This window comes from Oryzias latipes, chromosome 1, assembly GCF_053564925.1.
Source record: "Oryzias latipes strain Hd-rR chromosome 1, Olatipes_Hd-rR_3.1".
In the NCBI taxonomy this organism is placed as follows: domain Eukaryota; kingdom Metazoa; phylum Chordata; class Actinopteri; order Beloniformes; family Adrianichthyidae; genus Oryzias; species Oryzias latipes.
This window is the reverse complement of record NC_136237.1, coordinates 27,310,429-27,328,568: the sequence shown is the minus strand read 5'-3', so window position 1 is coordinate 27,328,568 and position 18,140 is coordinate 27,310,429. Positions and strand designations below refer to the sequence as shown.

The following is an 18,140-nucleotide window of genomic DNA, read 5'->3' as shown; positions in this document are numbered from 1 at the left end:
TGATGATGTAGTATGATGTGAAACTAGATTGTTCAACTCAATCTTAAAGTAGTTTTTTGGTTTTGTGTACACTTTATAAGCACAAAAGCTGAGTTTTTGCAGAAAAGAGTTTAAAAGTAAATACCTTGTACTACTAATAATTATAGTAATATACGTATATGTGTATATATGTATATATATAATTCTCTTCTCTCTTCTCTGCACATTAAAAAACAACAAAATAATAAATAGTAAATTCTCTCCCATCATAGTGCCGCTGAGACTTTGAGGGCTACAGCTCCTCACACGTCTCACAGATTGCCCTAAAACTGAGCAGCTGTTTGTGTCCTGCCTGTCTGTTTCTCATCCAGTAATAATGGAAAAAAACAAACACATTTCTACGTCTTCTGCTGCAGCTAAACATATATCTGTGTTACTTTTTCACCAGAACAGAGCTCCCTTGTTTATTGCAGGAATTGTGTTAAAAAAATAACCCATGATCGGGAAATCCACGGAGTCTGATTACAGACGGTTTGTGGCTGTAAAACTCCTCACTGCCTAAATACACTTTTCTCAGACAGACATGAACGTTTTAACACTTTTTTCTTGTTTAAATTCTCATGACTTACTCATAACTCAAATTGTCATTTCATTTTTAAATCAAAGTTGTTTTATGTGACTCTCTGCTTTCTCCCGATCTAGAAATCGCTATCAAGTTTTCAAGATTTCATCCCAATAAAACCCTTTGGTGCACATAATTTTGCAGTTAATCTGACTAACATATTTAAAAAAATACTCCTTTGTGTCTTTAAACTAATTACAGTCAGAAAAAGAAGTTAATCTCAAGGTCAGGTAAAGACAGTATCATATAAAGATCCCTTTGTCTGATACTGTCTTTATCAGTGTGATAAAGATAAAGACAGTATAATGTCAAGATCCCTTTGTGCTCCATTCTGCACCTCAAGCTTGCACACAAAGGCTAGAACTATAGCAATGACCCATGTGACCCCAAAAACAAACAATTGTATTACAAGCAGGTAGGATTTCACAAAAAGCTGAAAATATCGTTTTTGCTCAGTAGAACATAAAATAAAAACTTACAACTTTTGAAAACTTTCATGTTTCAGTTTGATTATTTCTTATAGAACCGCTACAAAAACAAAGCAACCGTGGATGAAGACTAAAAACGCCACACGGATGAAGACATTAAGTGAAAGTGGAGAGGGTGAGCAGCTTTAATATCTGGGGGTCCACCTCAGCCAGGATTTCACCTGGTCACTCAACACCACACAGCTGATGAAGAAAGCTTATCAGTGGCTTTACTTCCTGAGGAGGCTGAGGAAGTTTGGCATTTCCCAAAAAATTCTCAGCAACATCTACAGCTGCGTTTTTGAGTCCGTCTTGACCAGCTGCATCACAGTGTAGTACGGCAGCTCTACCGCCATGGACGGCAAACGCGTGCAGAGAGTGGTGAAGACTGCGTCTAAGATCACCAGGACTCCTTTGCCCTGGCTGCAGAGCATCTACAAGCGCAGGGTCCCCAGCAGAGCTGGCTCCTTCATCAGGGACCCCACCCACCCGCAACGAGGTCTGTTCACTCTCCTCCCCTCGGGACGGAGGTACAGGAGTGTGAAGTGCAGGACCACCAGACCCAGGAACTCTTTCTTTCCCTCTGCCATCAGATTCCTCAACAGCTTACAGGAGTCTGTAACAACAAACTGCACCTTTGCACATCCTCATTGCTTATCTTTACTGTTCTTGCACATTTAGGTCATGTAAGTCTCTTTGTATAGTTAAACTCAGCTAGATTTGCACAACATCTGATTGTATATAGGTTTAATCATTTACTGGTGCATAGTAATATTTCAGTCAGACAACTCATGCAGTAAGAAAGCTTTACTTTCCATATTTTCTTTTAGTTTGGCATAAGACTCCATTCAGATACAATAAACAAGATCTCCATGGAAAACTTAGGGTATAAAACTACCCCTGACGGAGCTCACAGGTGGAAGCTTGGGGGGAGAGTGGGGCGATGGACATAGATGAAGAGGGCATAGGGCGCACTCCGAGTTCTTAAGTAGGACGCAAAACAGGTGACTAAATTGGGCTGAATTGCCCGCGGGGAGGAGTAAACATGTAAACGCTGCTGAGTTGCCAGCCTGAAGTTCTCCGCAGGTCGTATATTTTATGTTACATGTGAATTTTCAGTTATGGTGTATATATCCTACTCCTATCTTTATTGTATTTTATTTCACCTTTGGCATTTGGAGCAGACAGCAAAGTAAGCATTTCATTGTACAGGGAAACCCGTTTCCTAAGTTTGCATATAATAATAAACTCTTTGAATCTTGAATCTTGATGGACTCAGTCCAGGGTGTACCCCACCTTTGCCCAAAAACGGTAGCATCCCCATGACCCCAGAAGGAATTGCACAGGTTTGGTAAATAGACGGATAGATTGGATTTTTTTTCATTTGGAATCAGCCCAGGTGAAACTTTCTTTTTGCCCAAAAATAAATAAAGCTCACTGAGGTGATTCATCATCCAGTTATAATAGTTTCCCACCACATTTCTCAGTTTCACCATCAAACAAATATGTGCAATGACATTAACTAACACCTGGAGATAAATAATGATTAATGACCCCATTGAGAAATCTTAAACTACTAAAAACTACTCAAACTACATTAGAGCAACATATGTGGCATGTAAAAACATAATACCTGGTAAAAACTTCTGTTTTGTCAAACAAAATGGACTGAATTTACCTAAAATAAAGTTTCTGTATTTGCACTAATTCATTCTACTTTACAATTTTTTTATGGAAAATCATTGGGGGGTGAAGAAAGTGGTCACAGTTATCATAGTGTCTCTAGGTGGCTGGCCATGTTTAGATCGGGACAGAGGATGGAAATTAACCTAGGCTACAATCCTGCATATTTACAGTGTCTCATTACTTTTAGAGCTCAACACTGTTTGTTGTATGCATGGTCCCGTAAATGAATAAATACAAATACAAAAATACAAAATATGGAAAAGTATTTTTTTCCTCAAAATATAAATAGAATACAGTCTTATTCCACATCCACTGTTTCCTGGTTTTCCCTTACATGTTCTTCTTTTCTTTCAAAAGGGCATCTTCCCACAATTATACTTTAAAATGAAATCATTTAACCTTTGTGCTATCCTATGACCCCACCCTTACATTGAGGTGTTATTCCTACCATGACAAAGGTGGATAAAGGTGGAAAGATTTCATGTAATCCATGGACATCAGTGAAGATCACAAATCATTGAAGAAAAAAGGTTCAGCGCACTGTCTAGTGGGGTCTAGATGACCCAACTCCCAATGTTAAAATGCCTAGGATAGCACAAGGGTTAAATATAAAGGCCCAAGACCCTTAAAAATTTTAAAAACCATCAAAAGAATCTTAAAATCAATCCTGAAATGCACAGGGAGCCAATGCAGCGATTTTAAAGCCGGTGTAATGTGTTCCCGCCCTTGTCGTCAGAACTCGTGCCGCAGAGTTCTGCAATAGTTGTAGGTTTGAAAGCGACTTTTTGGGTAAACCAGAGAGCAGGGAATTATAATAATCTTAACGACTAAAAATAAAAGCATCCATCAGCAGCACCTCTGTGCTGGCAAGAGAGAGGAACGAGCAGACTCTGGCAGTGTTTTTAAGATGAAAAAAATCTTGTTTTCACCACGTTTCTGCTATGAAGAATAAAACTCAGCTCAGAGTCAAAAAGCATGCCCAGGTTTCACACATTGAGAAGATTTAAAATTCCTAAGTTTGGGTAAGATCATCTCTCTCTTGTCTTCAGGACCAATGATGAAAACTTTAGTTTGGTCCTGGTTGAGCTGTAGAAAGTTTTCTGCCATCCACAACTTTATATCTAAAATGCAGTTTAAAAGAGTGTTAACAGGTTCAAGGTCATCAGAAGACATGGCGACGTAAAGCAGTGTATCATCAGCATAGCTGTGAAAGTCAATGCAGTGTCTCCTGATGACATCCCCAAGAGGCAACATATATAAATTAAAAAGTATTGGACCCAAATTTGACCCCTGGGGAACCCCACAACTCATTTCGTGGATTCTTGAGGACCAAATGTCCATACCTACCAAAAAGTGTCGATTAGTAAGATAGGAATGAAACCAGTCAAGAGCAGTTCCTGAGGTCAGCCCGACTCCTTCGTCTGTCCAATAAAATGTGGTGATCTACCGTATCAAAGGCGGCACTAAGATCCAGAAGTACCAGAACAGAAAGTTTCTGCGAGTCATAAGAATTTCTGAGACCATTTAAAATTTTTAAAAGGGCCGTCTCAGTACTGAATATTATGTTCATTTAAAAAAATCAAGTAATTGAGTAAAAACAGTCATTCATTCATTCATTCATCTTCTTCCGTTTGTTCCCTTTCGGGGTCACGGGGCTACCGGAGCCCATCCCGCCCACTTGTGGGCAAAGGCAGGGAACATCGTGGACAGGTCGCTAGTCTGTCGCAGGTTTGAGTAAAGACAAGTTTTAAAAATTTTTTACAAAAAATCGTAAGTTGGATACAGGTCTGTAATTGTCTATAATATTTGGATCCAAGTTACTCTTCTGCAAGTGGTCTGCAAAGTCCTCACATGCATTTTGTGAGTGAGGCATGATGAATTTAGTCAAATCTTTGTTTAATAAAAAATCAATTGGTTTAAAATGAAAACTGGGAGTTGTGTTTATTGTCTGTGATGAGATTTGAAAAATAAACTTTCCTTGCCTTTTTGACAGCATGGTTATAGATTGTTAGTTGATCCTCAAAAAAGTCATCGTCGACTGTTAAATTAGTTTTTCTTAATTTTATCTCCGCTCTCCTGCAAATTCTCTTCCGATTTAAAATAGCATGTTTATCCAAGGCATCTTTGGATTCTGATTCAGTATTTTTTTTTTTTTTTCATTTTCAGCAGAGCTGCTGAATCAATGGCAAACTTAAGTCTGTCATTAAAATCATCAGTCGGAGAATCGCAGGACACAGGTAAAATCTGAGCAGGAGTTTGTTTTAAAATGTCAATAAAGTTTTCTGCCACTTCAGGAGTTATATATTGTTTCTTCACAGTTCAGCACATTTCATCATCACAGCTTTTTTGCTGTCACACCTAAGACACTCCCACCAACCTGTGCATATAAAGATCAGTTCCCAGGGACAGGTTGTATCAGTGCAACATTTACTCTCTGTAACTTCTCAAAGTAAGAAATAGCTTTTTTTTTAATAACTATTTATGTTAGGTGTGATTCTTTCAGGCAGACTAACAAGAAAAGATTAGTTGAAGTAACTGCTAAATACATTTTGTTAGGCTTTTTGTTGCAACAATAACTCACTTTTCTTGTGTAATTTATTTACTGCTATAATTTGTTTATCTGTTTATGCTTATCTCTAACTCTTTAATTCAAGATTTCATCTGCTTCTGGAAATAAAGATGGTGAATTATAAAGTCACTTTACATACGGACGACAGAGTCGCTGCTGGGACTTTAAACCACGTCTACATAAAGCTGGTCGGCACTCAAGGAGAGAGTGAACGCAAGTGGCTCATGGGCCTCAAAGGTGCCAAAGCCTTCAAGAAAGGAGCTGTAAGTCTGCAAGATCAGTCCATTTTTGTGGTGATGTACGGCATCCTTTCTTTTTTTTCCAAAAATTAACAAAAAGAGGGAAAATGTCTAGCCTGATTTGTTGCTGCTTTGATCGTTTTAATTGGAAAAAATTCTGGGAAATTGCCATGGCTTTATAGCGGTTACACCCCCTCTGTTCTTCTTTCTAGGTGTCCTCCTTCACTGTTTCTGCTCCCACCTCTCTTGGACAACTGGTTCTGGTAGAGGTGGACAAAAAGGCCTTTGTGGGTTTCCTAGAAGACTCCTGGTTTCTCAGCATGGTGGAGGTGAAATCTCCCTATGGAGACACGTTTACCTTTCCCGTCCACCGCTGGATCAGTGACAGCAACGTGCACCGCTTCAGGGAGGCTGCAGGTTTGTGGACACTGTTCATGTATACCACCTACTACTCTGTACACAATAAGATAAGGGGAACTTTGTCTCCTCCCTGTGTTTATCTGTGGTGTCAAATCTCAACATTTATCCCTTCTTGCAGCTCTGAGGGTCTTAGATGACAAGCATCATCTGGGCAGGTACAGTCGGGAGCAGGAGCTGAAAGTGCGAGAGGAGGCTTATCGGTGAGCGCTTTCACTGTTTCATTGTCCTGGATGTTAGAAGACAACAAAGACGTGTCATTTATCTTTGAATAAAGTCTTGTGTTAAGCAAACAAGGAACCAAATGAATGAGAGGATTTCATCCTTAAGATACTAGAGTTTCGTACTTGTACTTTTTTCATAGCTGGCATGTGTACACGGAAGGCTTACCTCACTGCATCAAGGCAGAGGACCTCACTTCCCTGCCATGTGAGGTCCAGTTTTCCTTCACCAAATCTACAGAGTTCGCATTTACCGCAGCATCAGGGTAATTTATTAATTTTCTCTTATGTTCATTCATCGTTAGCTATGAGGAATAACAAAGTCAAAACTTCTAAGTGTTTGTCTTTTGGTTCAGGTTGTTAGAGCTGAAACTGAAAGGCCTCGATAACTGCAAGAAGGGGTGGACTAACATCCATGACATTGATCAGGTGTTTTGCTGCAAACAAACAGACATAGCAGGTATGATACCATTAATCAATGCAGGTTATACATCTTCAACGGTCAGATGAAGGGGCTGAAACACTCAGAGTTACACGGATGTGAATAACTTTTCCCGAGGGCTTCCAAAGAGAAAACACCAGATATCAATTTAAGTTCAATAAAAAAAGCAATAAGATAAAAATGATATCTGAAGATACATTTAAAAGTAATTGCAATTCCACATTGCTGCATTCCTAAACATTTTTGGTCCAGACTTTTCATTGCCTTTTTTTATCAAAATTCTAGAATTTTAACAGATTCTTTCTGTTTTATCCTCATTTGCAATAGCAGAAGATCTACCATTGGTTTAAGAAAAATCCTTACAGATCAGTCGGATTTCTATGCTGTTTTTTCACCATGTTTTAAAAATCGGTCAATCACATTGAAAACACTACCCCCCCCCCCCCCCCCCCCACACACACACACAAAAGACATCACTTATATTGAGTTGCTATGAAAAGAGCATCAGCTATCAAACTTTCAGTTATCTTTTTATGTTTAATTTATTGGAAAATTAAAGTCAATGATCATCTCATGAGTCTCTGGTTAGAGTTTTGCATCATATTCCATAAAACCAAAGGGTTGCAATCAGTGTAAACTGCAACAGGATGAGAACTAGAACCAGATTTTTTAAAATGGAGTTCCGGCAACAGAGAAAGTGCTTTTTTTCTCAGTTGTATTGTTTGTTTGATAAACTTCTTAGAAAAATAACAGAGGATCCTGAACACCATTTTCATCATCTCACAGCGTCATCAGATGTTATTCAAAACCTTCTACTCCAACAGAAAAGATAAAACAAAATAGAATAAAATTTCAATCTAAGATGGTAATTGGCATATACTTATTATATAGCGCTTTCTACCCTCTTTCGAAGGCCCAAAGCGCTTAACAGTCACAGTCCCATTCACCCATTCACACACTGATGGCGGCTCCGCTGCCGAACACTGGCGCCAACCTCCCACCAGAGGCAAGGTGGGGTTCAGTGTCTTGCCCAAGGACACTTCGACTCATGGGCGGGCGTGCAAGGTGGGAATTGAATCTGCAATCTTACGATCATGGGTCGACTGCCCTACCGCTGCACCACGGCCAGCACCAGATAAGGCAGAACCATGGCCTGAGCCGTAACAGTCCACCTGTACTTGTGTATAGTTTGATCTTCATGTGGGGAAACACAAGAGCTTCACTTCAATTGTTGCATTTTTAAAACAAATTCCTCTTTGATAGAATTTGTGTGTCTTCCTGAATGAGTGATGCTTTTCTTATATAACTGGTTTGAAATTAGACTTCTGCATGGATGATACTTTATACCATAGTAAAAATTGATTGGTTTGGCAGGGGAAACAATAATAGTGTTAGATTTAATTTATTGCTAAAAAAGGACATAATTTTCAGCTTTATGATTGTCAGTTGTTAAAAAATAGACAAGAAAAAGGGTTAAGAAACAATGTAGGTAGTCTGATGCATCCGATGCTGTTTTCTTGTGTCACAGATTATGTCCAGAAACACTGGAAGGAAGATTCCTTCTTTGGGATACAGTATCTCAATGGAGTCAATCCCATCTTGATCCGACGCTGCACAGAGCTGCCTAAAAACTTCCCTGTCACCGACTCCATGCTGTTTCCTAGTGGTCAGATGAGCTTGGATGCAGAAATACAGGTCTTTGCTTTTCATTTTCTTGCAAAAAGTGGACTTTAGAGACTTTCTAGGGATCACAAAGTGGTAACTGAAGTTGTTGCTAACGTGAAAGTTTTATGTGTTTGTTTGTTTTTTACATTTGTTTCTTTTAAACTAACTTTGAGGTTTGGTAATTGACAAAAAAAATGAATACAAAGTTTGAGTTGTGATTACTGCACTTTTCTCTGTAAAATGTACTTTTTTATTTTATTATTTTAAGCCTTAACAGCAAATCCTCTCCTTGTTTTCATGTATACATCAAACAGAAGGGAAACATTTTCCTGTGTGACTACAAGCATTTGGATGGAGTGAAAACCAACACAATCAATGGCAAGACGCAGTACTTGATGGCTCCACTTGTGCTGCTTCAAAAAACTGCAGACGAGAAGTTGATGCCAATCGCCATCCAGGTGAGATCCACTCAAATGCAGAGAAGCAAAGAAATATTTTAGATTTCCATTTTAAAGGTATAATTTCTGCTCTTTTGGTAACAGAAGCAAATGCATTACAGCGGTAGAAAAACTATAATGTCCAACAAATTCTTTCCTTCTCCTGCAGCTGAAGCAGACGCCTGCAGAGGACAACCCGATCTTCTTACCCACAGATTCTGAGTACGATTGGCTGCTGGCAAAGATTTTTGTGAGAAGTGCAGATTTCAGTGAGCACCAGCTTAACACTCACCTGCTTCGTGCTCACCTGCTGGCTGAGGTTTATGCTGTGTCTCTGCTGCGCAACGTTCCGATGGTGCATCCTCTGTACAAGGTTAAGACTCAGAACTACACGGTTGTATGTTGTGGTTGGAAAGACGATGTAAAACGATTACATTTTGAGATAACAACTGAGGTTTCTTCCTCCTCAGCTCCTCATACCCCACACTCGATACACTCTGCAGATCAACTTCTTAGCTCGAAACTTATTGATATCTGAGAATGGATCTTTCACTCAGGTACAAAAACACTGAACATAAAAAAGCATGATTGTTTCCTTTATCCTGTCCTATACTGTGGAGTGTATTTGTCTAAAATTTGTGATTTGACTTGTTTTCAGTTTTCTGCCTCTGGTGGAGAGGGCATGCTAACCATCCTGCGGCGCTCCCTGTCTGCAGTTACGTACAGCTCCCTCTGTATAACTGATGATATTGCTGAGCGGGGAATGCAGGATGTACCAAACTACTTCTACAGGGATGATGGGCTGAGGCTTTGGTATATCATCTACAGGTACTGGTCTCACAGAAGATGGTTGATTATGTTTGGAGGGAGTTTTCCTCTCCACTGTCACCTTTAGCTTTAGATAAATCTTGTCCTATGGAAATTTTCTGGACTGATATTGATTGTAATAATTATCATTAATAAAGCTTGGTTTGATATTTCAGCTAACCTTTGTCCAGTAACTGATGTCTCTATAGCCACAGTTCTTTACTGTCTATCCAATTCTGAACTACTTGATAAAACTGATGTGCAATTAAAAAAAAAAACTGTTGATAGACATAATAGTGTCTCCATATTCAATATTTGCATTTTAAATAATTTTCTTTCTTTATCCTTCAAAGGTTTGTGAAAGGAGTCATTGAGTACTACTACAAAAACGACCAGGAAGTCCAGCAAGATACCGAAATACAGAAGTGGATTTCAGACATTTTCGAACATGGATTCCTTTCACAAGCAAGCACCGGTAAGCGTTCATAGAAATTTCAACATCTACACTCACATTGGGCGGTTGTACCGCAGTGGTTTGGTGATTGACCTGTAATCGTAAGGTCACAGGTTCAGTTCCCATTTTAACTGCCCGTGTAGAGGGCAAGACACTAGGGATGCCGCAATTCTTGGTGTGAAACTGAACTGTTTGTTACACCATTGAACTGAATTGTGGGGAAAGTGACTTGTAGCATCCCTCCTGTACACCAACCATTATGTTTACATTGAAAGTGTCTAACAAATGTATACCCTTAGCATAAGTAGTCTATTTAATCCTTGTGCTATCCTTGGCACTTTAACGTTGGGAGTTGGGTCATCTAGACCCCATTAGACAGGGTGTTGAACCTTTTTTCTTCAATGATTTGTGATCTTCACTGGTGTCCATGGATTACATGAAATCTTTCCACCTTTATCCACCTTTGTCATGGTAGGAATAACATGTCAATTTAAGGGTGGGTTCATCTAAGATGGCACAAGGGTTAAGTGTGCTGCAGGTATACTATACAGTCTATACTAAAAGTGAGGGAGTATAATTGAGGTTTATTTTTTACGGTAACTTTTAATGTTACAATTTACTCTGGACAAGTATTCAGTTAGTTTACTTAGGCAAGGCAAGGCAAGTTTATTTGTATTGCACAATTCGTACACAAAGTAATTCAAGGTGCTTCACAAAACAGAAAAATGCATTAAAATCACAATACATCATAGAAATAATCAACGTAAAATTTACTTTAAAAGAAAAGAAAAAAAATAAAATAAAAAAATAATTGAAAATTGATTTAAAAATAAAGGAAGGAAAGGAAAGAAAAGTGCAGATAGGACCTTTCAGTCATATACACGGCTAAACAGAAATGTTTTAAGTCTAGATTTGAACATGAACACAGAAGAGGCCTGTCTTACGACTTCAGGGAGGCTGTTCCAGATTTTAGCTGCAGAATATTGAAACGCTGATTCCCCTTGTTTAGTTCTGACTCTGGGAATCAACAGGAGGCCGGCCCCTGAGGCCCTCAGAGTACGAGATGGTTCATATGGCACTAACATGTCAGAGATGTACTTTGGTGCTCGGCCATGGAGAGACTTGTACACAAGCAGAGCTGCTTTGAAGTCTTTTCTTACTATACTACACATACACGCTCTGTGGTATACTTGTTATACCTATACATTTACTAAAGTAAACTTCAAGTGTACTACTTTTTGGTAAATATAAGAAGTATTTTCGTCTTTTACTTGTCCTGTCTAGCAGCAGAGCAAACAGATAAGAGCTGAAGGCGTCTTGTGTTGGACAGATTTCACTGTTACAATAAGAGGTTGTAAATCTTCAGAGACACGAGGTGTATATTTGTATAAACCCCTTTTGTGTTTGATGCTCAACTATATTTATATTGATCGTGTTTGTATAAATTTCTTCTTGAACCAGATGGAAATAGAAGAGAGAGAGAGGTGGATGTTAGTGATGGGGCATGAGGGCAAAAAGGAAAAGGGAGCTGAATAAGTTAAATGATGATTAAAGAAGTAGGGGGCATAGAAACAAAAAACAACAAGATGCTGGAGATGTATCATTAATACTGTCAGGTGTAGATGTTAATCCTAAGGGTGGAACCTGTCCACAGACACACTCAAATATCTGTTCTTATTCCTTTCAGGTATTCCGCAAAGTTTCACAACCCTGGCAGAGCTGGTCAAATTTGTTACCATGGTGATAGTCACAGGCTCCTCTCAGCATGCTGCAGTCAACAGTGGACAGGTGAGTCCTTGTAAATAAGAAAAACGACTTTGGATAGCTACAGTTTGCATGAATAAATGTTTCCCACACTACAAACTTGATGTGGATAAATCTGTTTTAGACTAAAGAACAACCAAGGATAATTCTATGATGATGATTTTTTTTAATAAAAAACATGCATATTTTACTAGGACTGGGTTGATAAAATTGATATGAATCGATCCATGCTGAATAAATCAGTAAATCGATCCATAAAAGTAGAGATTGATCTTTTATGCCTTTCCTTGTCCGGTGACCTAACGCATAACAGCAGCAAAAGCCAAAGTCTGCTAGCTTAGACTGAGAAACAGCTTTTTCCCCAGAGTTGGTCCATCCTGTCAGGTAGGGAGGGCTGGTGACCATGACTAAAATGCAGAGACGGGAGGCACACGGTTCCAGGGAAAGGGGTTTATTAACTCAACAAAAAGCGCTGCAGAGCAGGGAAACTAAACTAAACTAAACTAAACTAACTGAGGCCTAAACAAGAAAACATGTCAGAAGACAGTCAGGGAAGAGACAGTATGGACCAGTACAAGAGGAAGGCAGAAACAAGACTTATATACAGACAGGACTGACAAGACACAGGTGAAAACAATCAGGAGAGATTGGACCCAGGGAAGTAAAACTCAAAAACATGACATGCAGGAAACTTTACAAATTAAAACAGGAAACAGAACTCAAACATGACAGAAACAAGCATCAAAACCTAGGGCAAAGACACCCAAACCATGACACATCCACCCCCTCCATTCCCCCAATCACACAATTGCGTGCCCCCCACCCCCCACCCACCCACCCACACACAAACACACAGACTTACTATAACCCACTGATCCCCTGAGAGCTGCTGTAAACAATTTCGTTGTGCACTGCATAATGATAATAAAAGATTCTGTTTATGATTCTCAATGCTAATGTACAATGGAATTTCCCATAGGACGGCTACTGCTAACGCCTGTTTGACCTAAACATACCATTGCTGACTAAATGAATAGCTTTGTATACTATCAAGCTGGAATTTTAAAAACTCTTTTGAGGAAACATTTTTTGAAAAGTAGCCACCTTGTAAATTCTAAACACATTCAAACCGAATTGAATTATGTGGGTAGAAAGAATAAAAAAAATGTTCAATCGAATTGATCCAGGCTATGAATGGAATCAATTCTGGACATTGTTGGTGATACCCAGCCCTACACTAAACATATTTATTTGCTGCAGTTTGACTACGGTAGCTGGATGCCAAACACTCCCATCTCTTTGAAACGGCCTCCACCAACCAAGAAAGGAGAAGCAAATGAAACCACCATGCTGGAAACTCTGCCAGACGTCAACGTAACGGTTCAGGGCATGGCCACCGTGTGGCTTCTTAGCCAACAGTCAAGTGATTTTGTAAGTGGGCAAAATTTCTAAATAAATTCCAGGAAAGGAGACTGTGGTAAATAATTCTGTTTTTGATTTCTTCAGGTTCCCCTTGGCGTGTACCCTGAGCAGCACTTCACCGAGGAGACTCCCAGGAAGTTCATAAAGATCTTTCAAGCACAACTGGAAGAGCTGAGCAACGATATTATAGCCAGAAATAAAAAATTGGAGGTGCCGTACACATATATGAACCCAACGGAGGTGGAAAATAGCGTTGCTATTTAAATATGACAGTGCGGTACATCCCTGGATCAACTGATAATGAATTTTTAGCTCTTTGACCTACTAAAATCTTTTGATGTTTGCAATTGAAAGCTTTATTGAAAATTTATTTTGGACATCATTTTTTGCTAACTTATTCTATTCTTATTAAACATATTTGAAAAACATTTCAAACTATAAAAAGGATTTTGTAACAGGTTTTCTTTATTTGAGGATTATGGCAGAATTTGAATAAAAACAAAACAAAACAATGTTTTCCTTTTCCTTCTCATAAAACGAAATGTCGCAGGTTCAGTTCCCATTTTAACTGCCCGTGTAGAGGGCAAGACACTAGGGATGCCGCAATTCTTGGTGTGAAACTGAACTGTGTGTTACACCATTGAACTGAGTTGTGGGGAAAGTGACTTGTAGCATCCCTCCTGTACACCAACCATTATGTTTACATTGAAAGTGTCTAACAAATGTATACCCTTAGCATAAGTAGTCTATTTAAGTGTACTGCAGGTATAATATACAGTCTATAATAAAAGTGTAGGGAGTATAATTGAAGTTTACTTTTTACACAGTTTACCTTAAAATGTTCCAATTTACCTTCTATACTACACATACAGGGTCTGTGGTATACTTGTTATACCTATAGATTTACTAAAGTAAACTTAATAGAATAAACATCAAGTGTACAACTTTTTGGTAAGTATAAGAAGTATTTATTATTTTTTGTTTTATTATACTACACCGGGCCTAGTATAAGCCAAATGAAAGGGTTTTCTTTTTTCTTACTAGCTTATAAGGAAATTTAAAAAAAAACATGTTTATCCAAATTTTTATTTTTGTTTTGTTATATATACACAATCGTTATATTGAACTGAAACAAAACTGTGACATTGTGTTGAAAGTTAATTGTTGCATGCCTACAAGACAATGAAGCCCACATTTCTCCTGGTTGTCTGGTTAGTTCTTTGCATTTCAGCTACCATCAGTGTGTGAATGGAACTTGTGACTGTACAAACACTTTGGGCCTTAATGAAAGTGAAGTGCTATATCAATAAAGAATACACTACTACCATTCACAGTGCACTTTCACAAACAATACTAATTTTGTGGACCTATTAAACTATATCTGTTTTTTTGTCTTTTACTTGTCCTGTCTAGCAGCAGAGCAAACAGATAAGAGCTGAAGGCGTCTTGTGTTTGCCAGATTTTACTGTTACAATAGGGGGTTATAAATCTTCAGAAACACAAGGTGCATATTTGTATAAACTCCTATTGTGTTTGATGCTTAATTTTATTTATATTAGTATGTTTGTATACATTTCATGTTGAATAAGACGGAAATAAAAGAAGAGAGAAGGAGAGAGGTGGATGTTAGAGATGGAGCGTAAGGCCAAAAAGGAAAAAGGGGGCTGAATAAGTTAGACGATGTTAAAAGAAGTAGGGGGCATAGAAACACAAAACAACAAGATGCTGGAGAAGTATCATAATTACTTTCAGGTTAAGATGTTAGTCCTAAGGGTGGCTGTCCACAGAATCACTTAAACATCTGTTCATATCCCTTTCAGGAATTCCGCAAAGTTTCACAACCGTGTTGGAGCTGGTCAAATTTGTTACCATGGTGATAGCCACAGGCTCCGCTCAGCATGCTGCAGTCAACAGTGGACAGGTGAGTCCTTGTAAATGAGAAAAACAACTTTGGATAGCTACAGTTTGCATGAATAAATGTTTCCCATACTACAAATTTGATGTGGAAAAATCCGTATTAGAGTAAAGAACAACCAAGGATAATTCTATAATGATGATTTTTTTTATATGAACCTGCATATTTTATTATGGCTGGGTTGATAAAATTGATTAATTGATTTGAATCAATCAAAGCTGAATAAATCAAAAGTAGAAATTGATCTTTTTTGCCTTTCCTTTTTCAGTGACCTAACGCATAACAGCAGCAAAAGCCAAAATCTGCTAGCTTGATGCTAATGTACAATGGAATTTCCCATAGGACGGTTACTGCTAACGTTTGTTCGACATAAACATACCATTGCTAAGTAAATAGCTTTATATATTCACAGGCTTGAATTTGACAAACTCTTTTAAGAAAACACATTTTGAAAAGTAGCCATTTGGGGTCTAAAACTTGTAAATTCTAAATAGAATCAAACAGATTTGAATCGAGTGGGTTGAAAAACTAAAAAAATGCTGAATCGAGTCGATCCAGGCTATGGTGAATGGAATCAATTCTTGACATTGTTGGTGATACCCAGCACTACATTAAACATATTTTTTTGCTGCAGTATGACTACGGTAGCTGGATGCCAAACACTCCCATCTCTTTGAAACGGCCTCCACCAACCAAGAAAGGGGAAGCAAATGAAGCCACCATGCTGGAAACTCTGCCAGACATCAACGTAACGGTTCAGGGCATGGCCACCTTGTGGCTTCTTAGCCAACAGTCAAGTGATTTTGTAAGTGGGCAAAATTTCTAAATAAATTCCAGGAAAGGAGACTGTGGTAAATAATTCTGTTTTTGATTTCTTCAGGTTCCCCTTGGCGTGTACCCTGAGGAGCACTTCACTGAGGAGACTCCCAGGAAGTTCATAAAGATCTTTCAAGCACAGCTGGAGGAGCTGAGCAACAACATTATAGCCAGAAATAAAAAACTGGAGGTGCCGTACACATATCTGAACCCAAGGGAGGTGGAAAATAGCGTTGCTATTTAAATATGACAGTGCGGTACATCCCTGGATCAACTGATCCAGAATTTCCAGCTCTTTAACCTACTAATATCTTTTGATTTTTGCAATTGAAAGCTTTCTTGAAAATGTATTTTTGGACATAATTTTTTGCTAACTTATTCTATTCTGATTAAACATCTTTGAAAAACATTCCTAACTATAAAAAAGAATTTGTAACAGGTTTTCTTTATTTTTAATTATGGCAGGATTTGAATAAAAACGAAACAAAACAATTTTTTCCTTTTCTTTTTTTTTTTGAACACACTTTATTCAAGTATGCAGATCAATTATTGTCTTTTACAGCATAATGAAATGAACGAAGAACAAGTGGCATCTCAGCAAAAATGAAGGTATCAACAGGAGTCTTTCAAAAACAGTTTCCCAGGACTCAGAAAATATTACCATAAAAGTAAATAAATAATGAAACAATAATTGACAAAGAAATATTACACTGTACACTGATTATGAGTGGAAAAGCTGCCCATAAAGGTAAACAATACTGTCCCATTGCAAAAACACCCTATGCTAAAATTTATCCATCTGGCCAACCAAAGTGTTCAGTCACAGGAGTCCATAAGTCATAAAACATCTCTGACCTCAAATGAAGTTTAGCTGTTATTTTTTCCATCAAATAAACTTTCCTCAAAGCCTCCAGCCACTGTTCAAGAGTCGGGGGTGAGGTTTTAAGCCAAGATCTGGTGATCATATTTTTTGCCACCAGTAGAAGAATTTGTATAAGTTTAACTTTTTTCTTTTCTATGCCTTCTTCTGGAAGGATGCCTATTATATAGTAAAGTGGATTTAATGGCAAGTTGACCTGTGTTATAACTTTAATAATGTTTTGAATTCCTTGCCAATATGGTACCAGAACAGGGCAGTCCCAAAAAATATGTGTGTGATCTCCAATTTTATTGCATTTCCTCCAACATAGATCAGATTTATTTTTGTCATATTTAGATATGGTGTAAGGAGTCTTGAAAAATCTCATCATAATCTTCCAGTTGAACTCATTCCATGTAGGACTGTTTGAAATTTTATGAACCCCCTCGCAGATTGTTGCCCACTTTTCATCCTCAATGACAATGTTTGCCTCCAATTCCCATTTTCCTTTCAGATCTAATGAATTATCTGACAGGTGTGCCTGCAGACATTGGTACATATTTGATACTATCTTCTTCCTTGATTTATCAACAATGCTTTTGATCATTAACTATTCTATTTGAGTTGGTGGGTGTCTCAAAGCCTCCCATTCCCCACACGACCTTAAGTAGTCCTTTGTTTGCAAGTATCTGTAAAAATCCTTGGAATCTATACCGTATTTATCTTGTAATTGTTTGAAAGATTTTAAGATGTCTCCGTCAAATAATTGATGTATTGTTAATACAGTGATCTCTTGCTATAACGCGGTTTACTTTTCACGGTTTCGCTACTTCACGGATTTGCATCGTGCATCGTGTTCTGCATTCTGATTGGCTAAAAAGTCACTCCGCTTCTTCTCTACCTGTGCGTCAATAACGTTGAAGTTTAATATGTACACGTACGTAAAACAGCTTGCTAAATTTACATTACGTACGTGCAAATTCTCTTGCGATTTCGAGTTTCTCTGAAACCCATAGAAAAAAGAGCGACAACTGCCTATCACTATGTTCTTCTCCTGAACAAACACAGCTGCACCGCGGCTTCAAAAGAAGAAAACACTGCAGAGCGGAGTCAGGATGCGGCGGCTCAGTCTGTAGAGCAGTGAAATACACGAGTCACTATTTGTCCCACTGTACTTTGTATTTTTTTCATAATCATTTTAAATTTTCTCCCGTTTAATCCAATTACTCGGGTCGCGGTGGGCGGGGCTAATCTACGCGATTTGAAGTCTTCTGTTCACATTGATGATTAAAATTATTATTTGACAGTACAGTACAGAAGTTATTTGTTGAAAAAAAACGTTTCTATAGTACTTTGATT

The 18,140-nt window shown here is 38.3% G+C and overlaps 1 protein-coding gene across 1 annotated transcript; it reads left to right on the top strand.

Moving 5' to 3' along the window:
* The first annotated feature begins 5,104 nt into the window (after nucleotides 1–5,104).
* Nucleotides 5,105–16,414, top strand: LOC101165945 (polyunsaturated fatty acid lipoxygenase ALOX15B). The gene is made up of 17 exons (XM_078952378.1): nucleotides 5,105–5,203; nucleotides 5,409–5,586; nucleotides 5,775–5,979; nucleotides 6,101–6,182; nucleotides 6,344–6,466; nucleotides 6,557–6,660; nucleotides 8,171–8,337; nucleotides 8,622–8,765; nucleotides 8,914–9,117; nucleotides 9,215–9,301; nucleotides 9,403–9,572; nucleotides 9,905–10,026; nucleotides 11,693–11,793; nucleotides 13,030–13,200; nucleotides 13,276–15,112; nucleotides 15,741–15,911; nucleotides 15,987–16,414. Exons 2-15 carry the CDS (start codon nucleotides 5,434–5,436, stop codon nucleotides 13,453–13,455), a joined length of 2,013 nt encoding a protein of 670 aa, XP_078808504.1. The 5' UTR covers nucleotides 5,105–5,203; nucleotides 5,409–5,433; the 3' UTR covers nucleotides 13,456–15,112; nucleotides 15,741–15,911; nucleotides 15,987–16,414.
* The last annotated feature ends 1,726 nt before the right edge of the window (nucleotides 16,415–18,140 follow it).

Excerpts from the sequence above, each read along its gene's own strand:
- LOC101165945 (XM_078952378.1), top strand. The coding sequence starts at position 5,434 with ATGGTGAATTATAAAGTCACTTTACATACGGACGACAGAGTCGCTGCT. Across the intron at positions 5,980-6,100 it reads CCGCTTCAGGGAGGCTGCAG|CTCTGAGGGTCTTAGATGAC; the intron begins GTTTGTGGACAC and ends CCCTTCTTGCAG. Across the intron at positions 9,118-9,214 it reads TGGTGCATCCTCTGTACAAG|CTCCTCATACCCCACACTCG; the intron begins GTTAAGACTCAG and ends CTTCCTCCTCAG.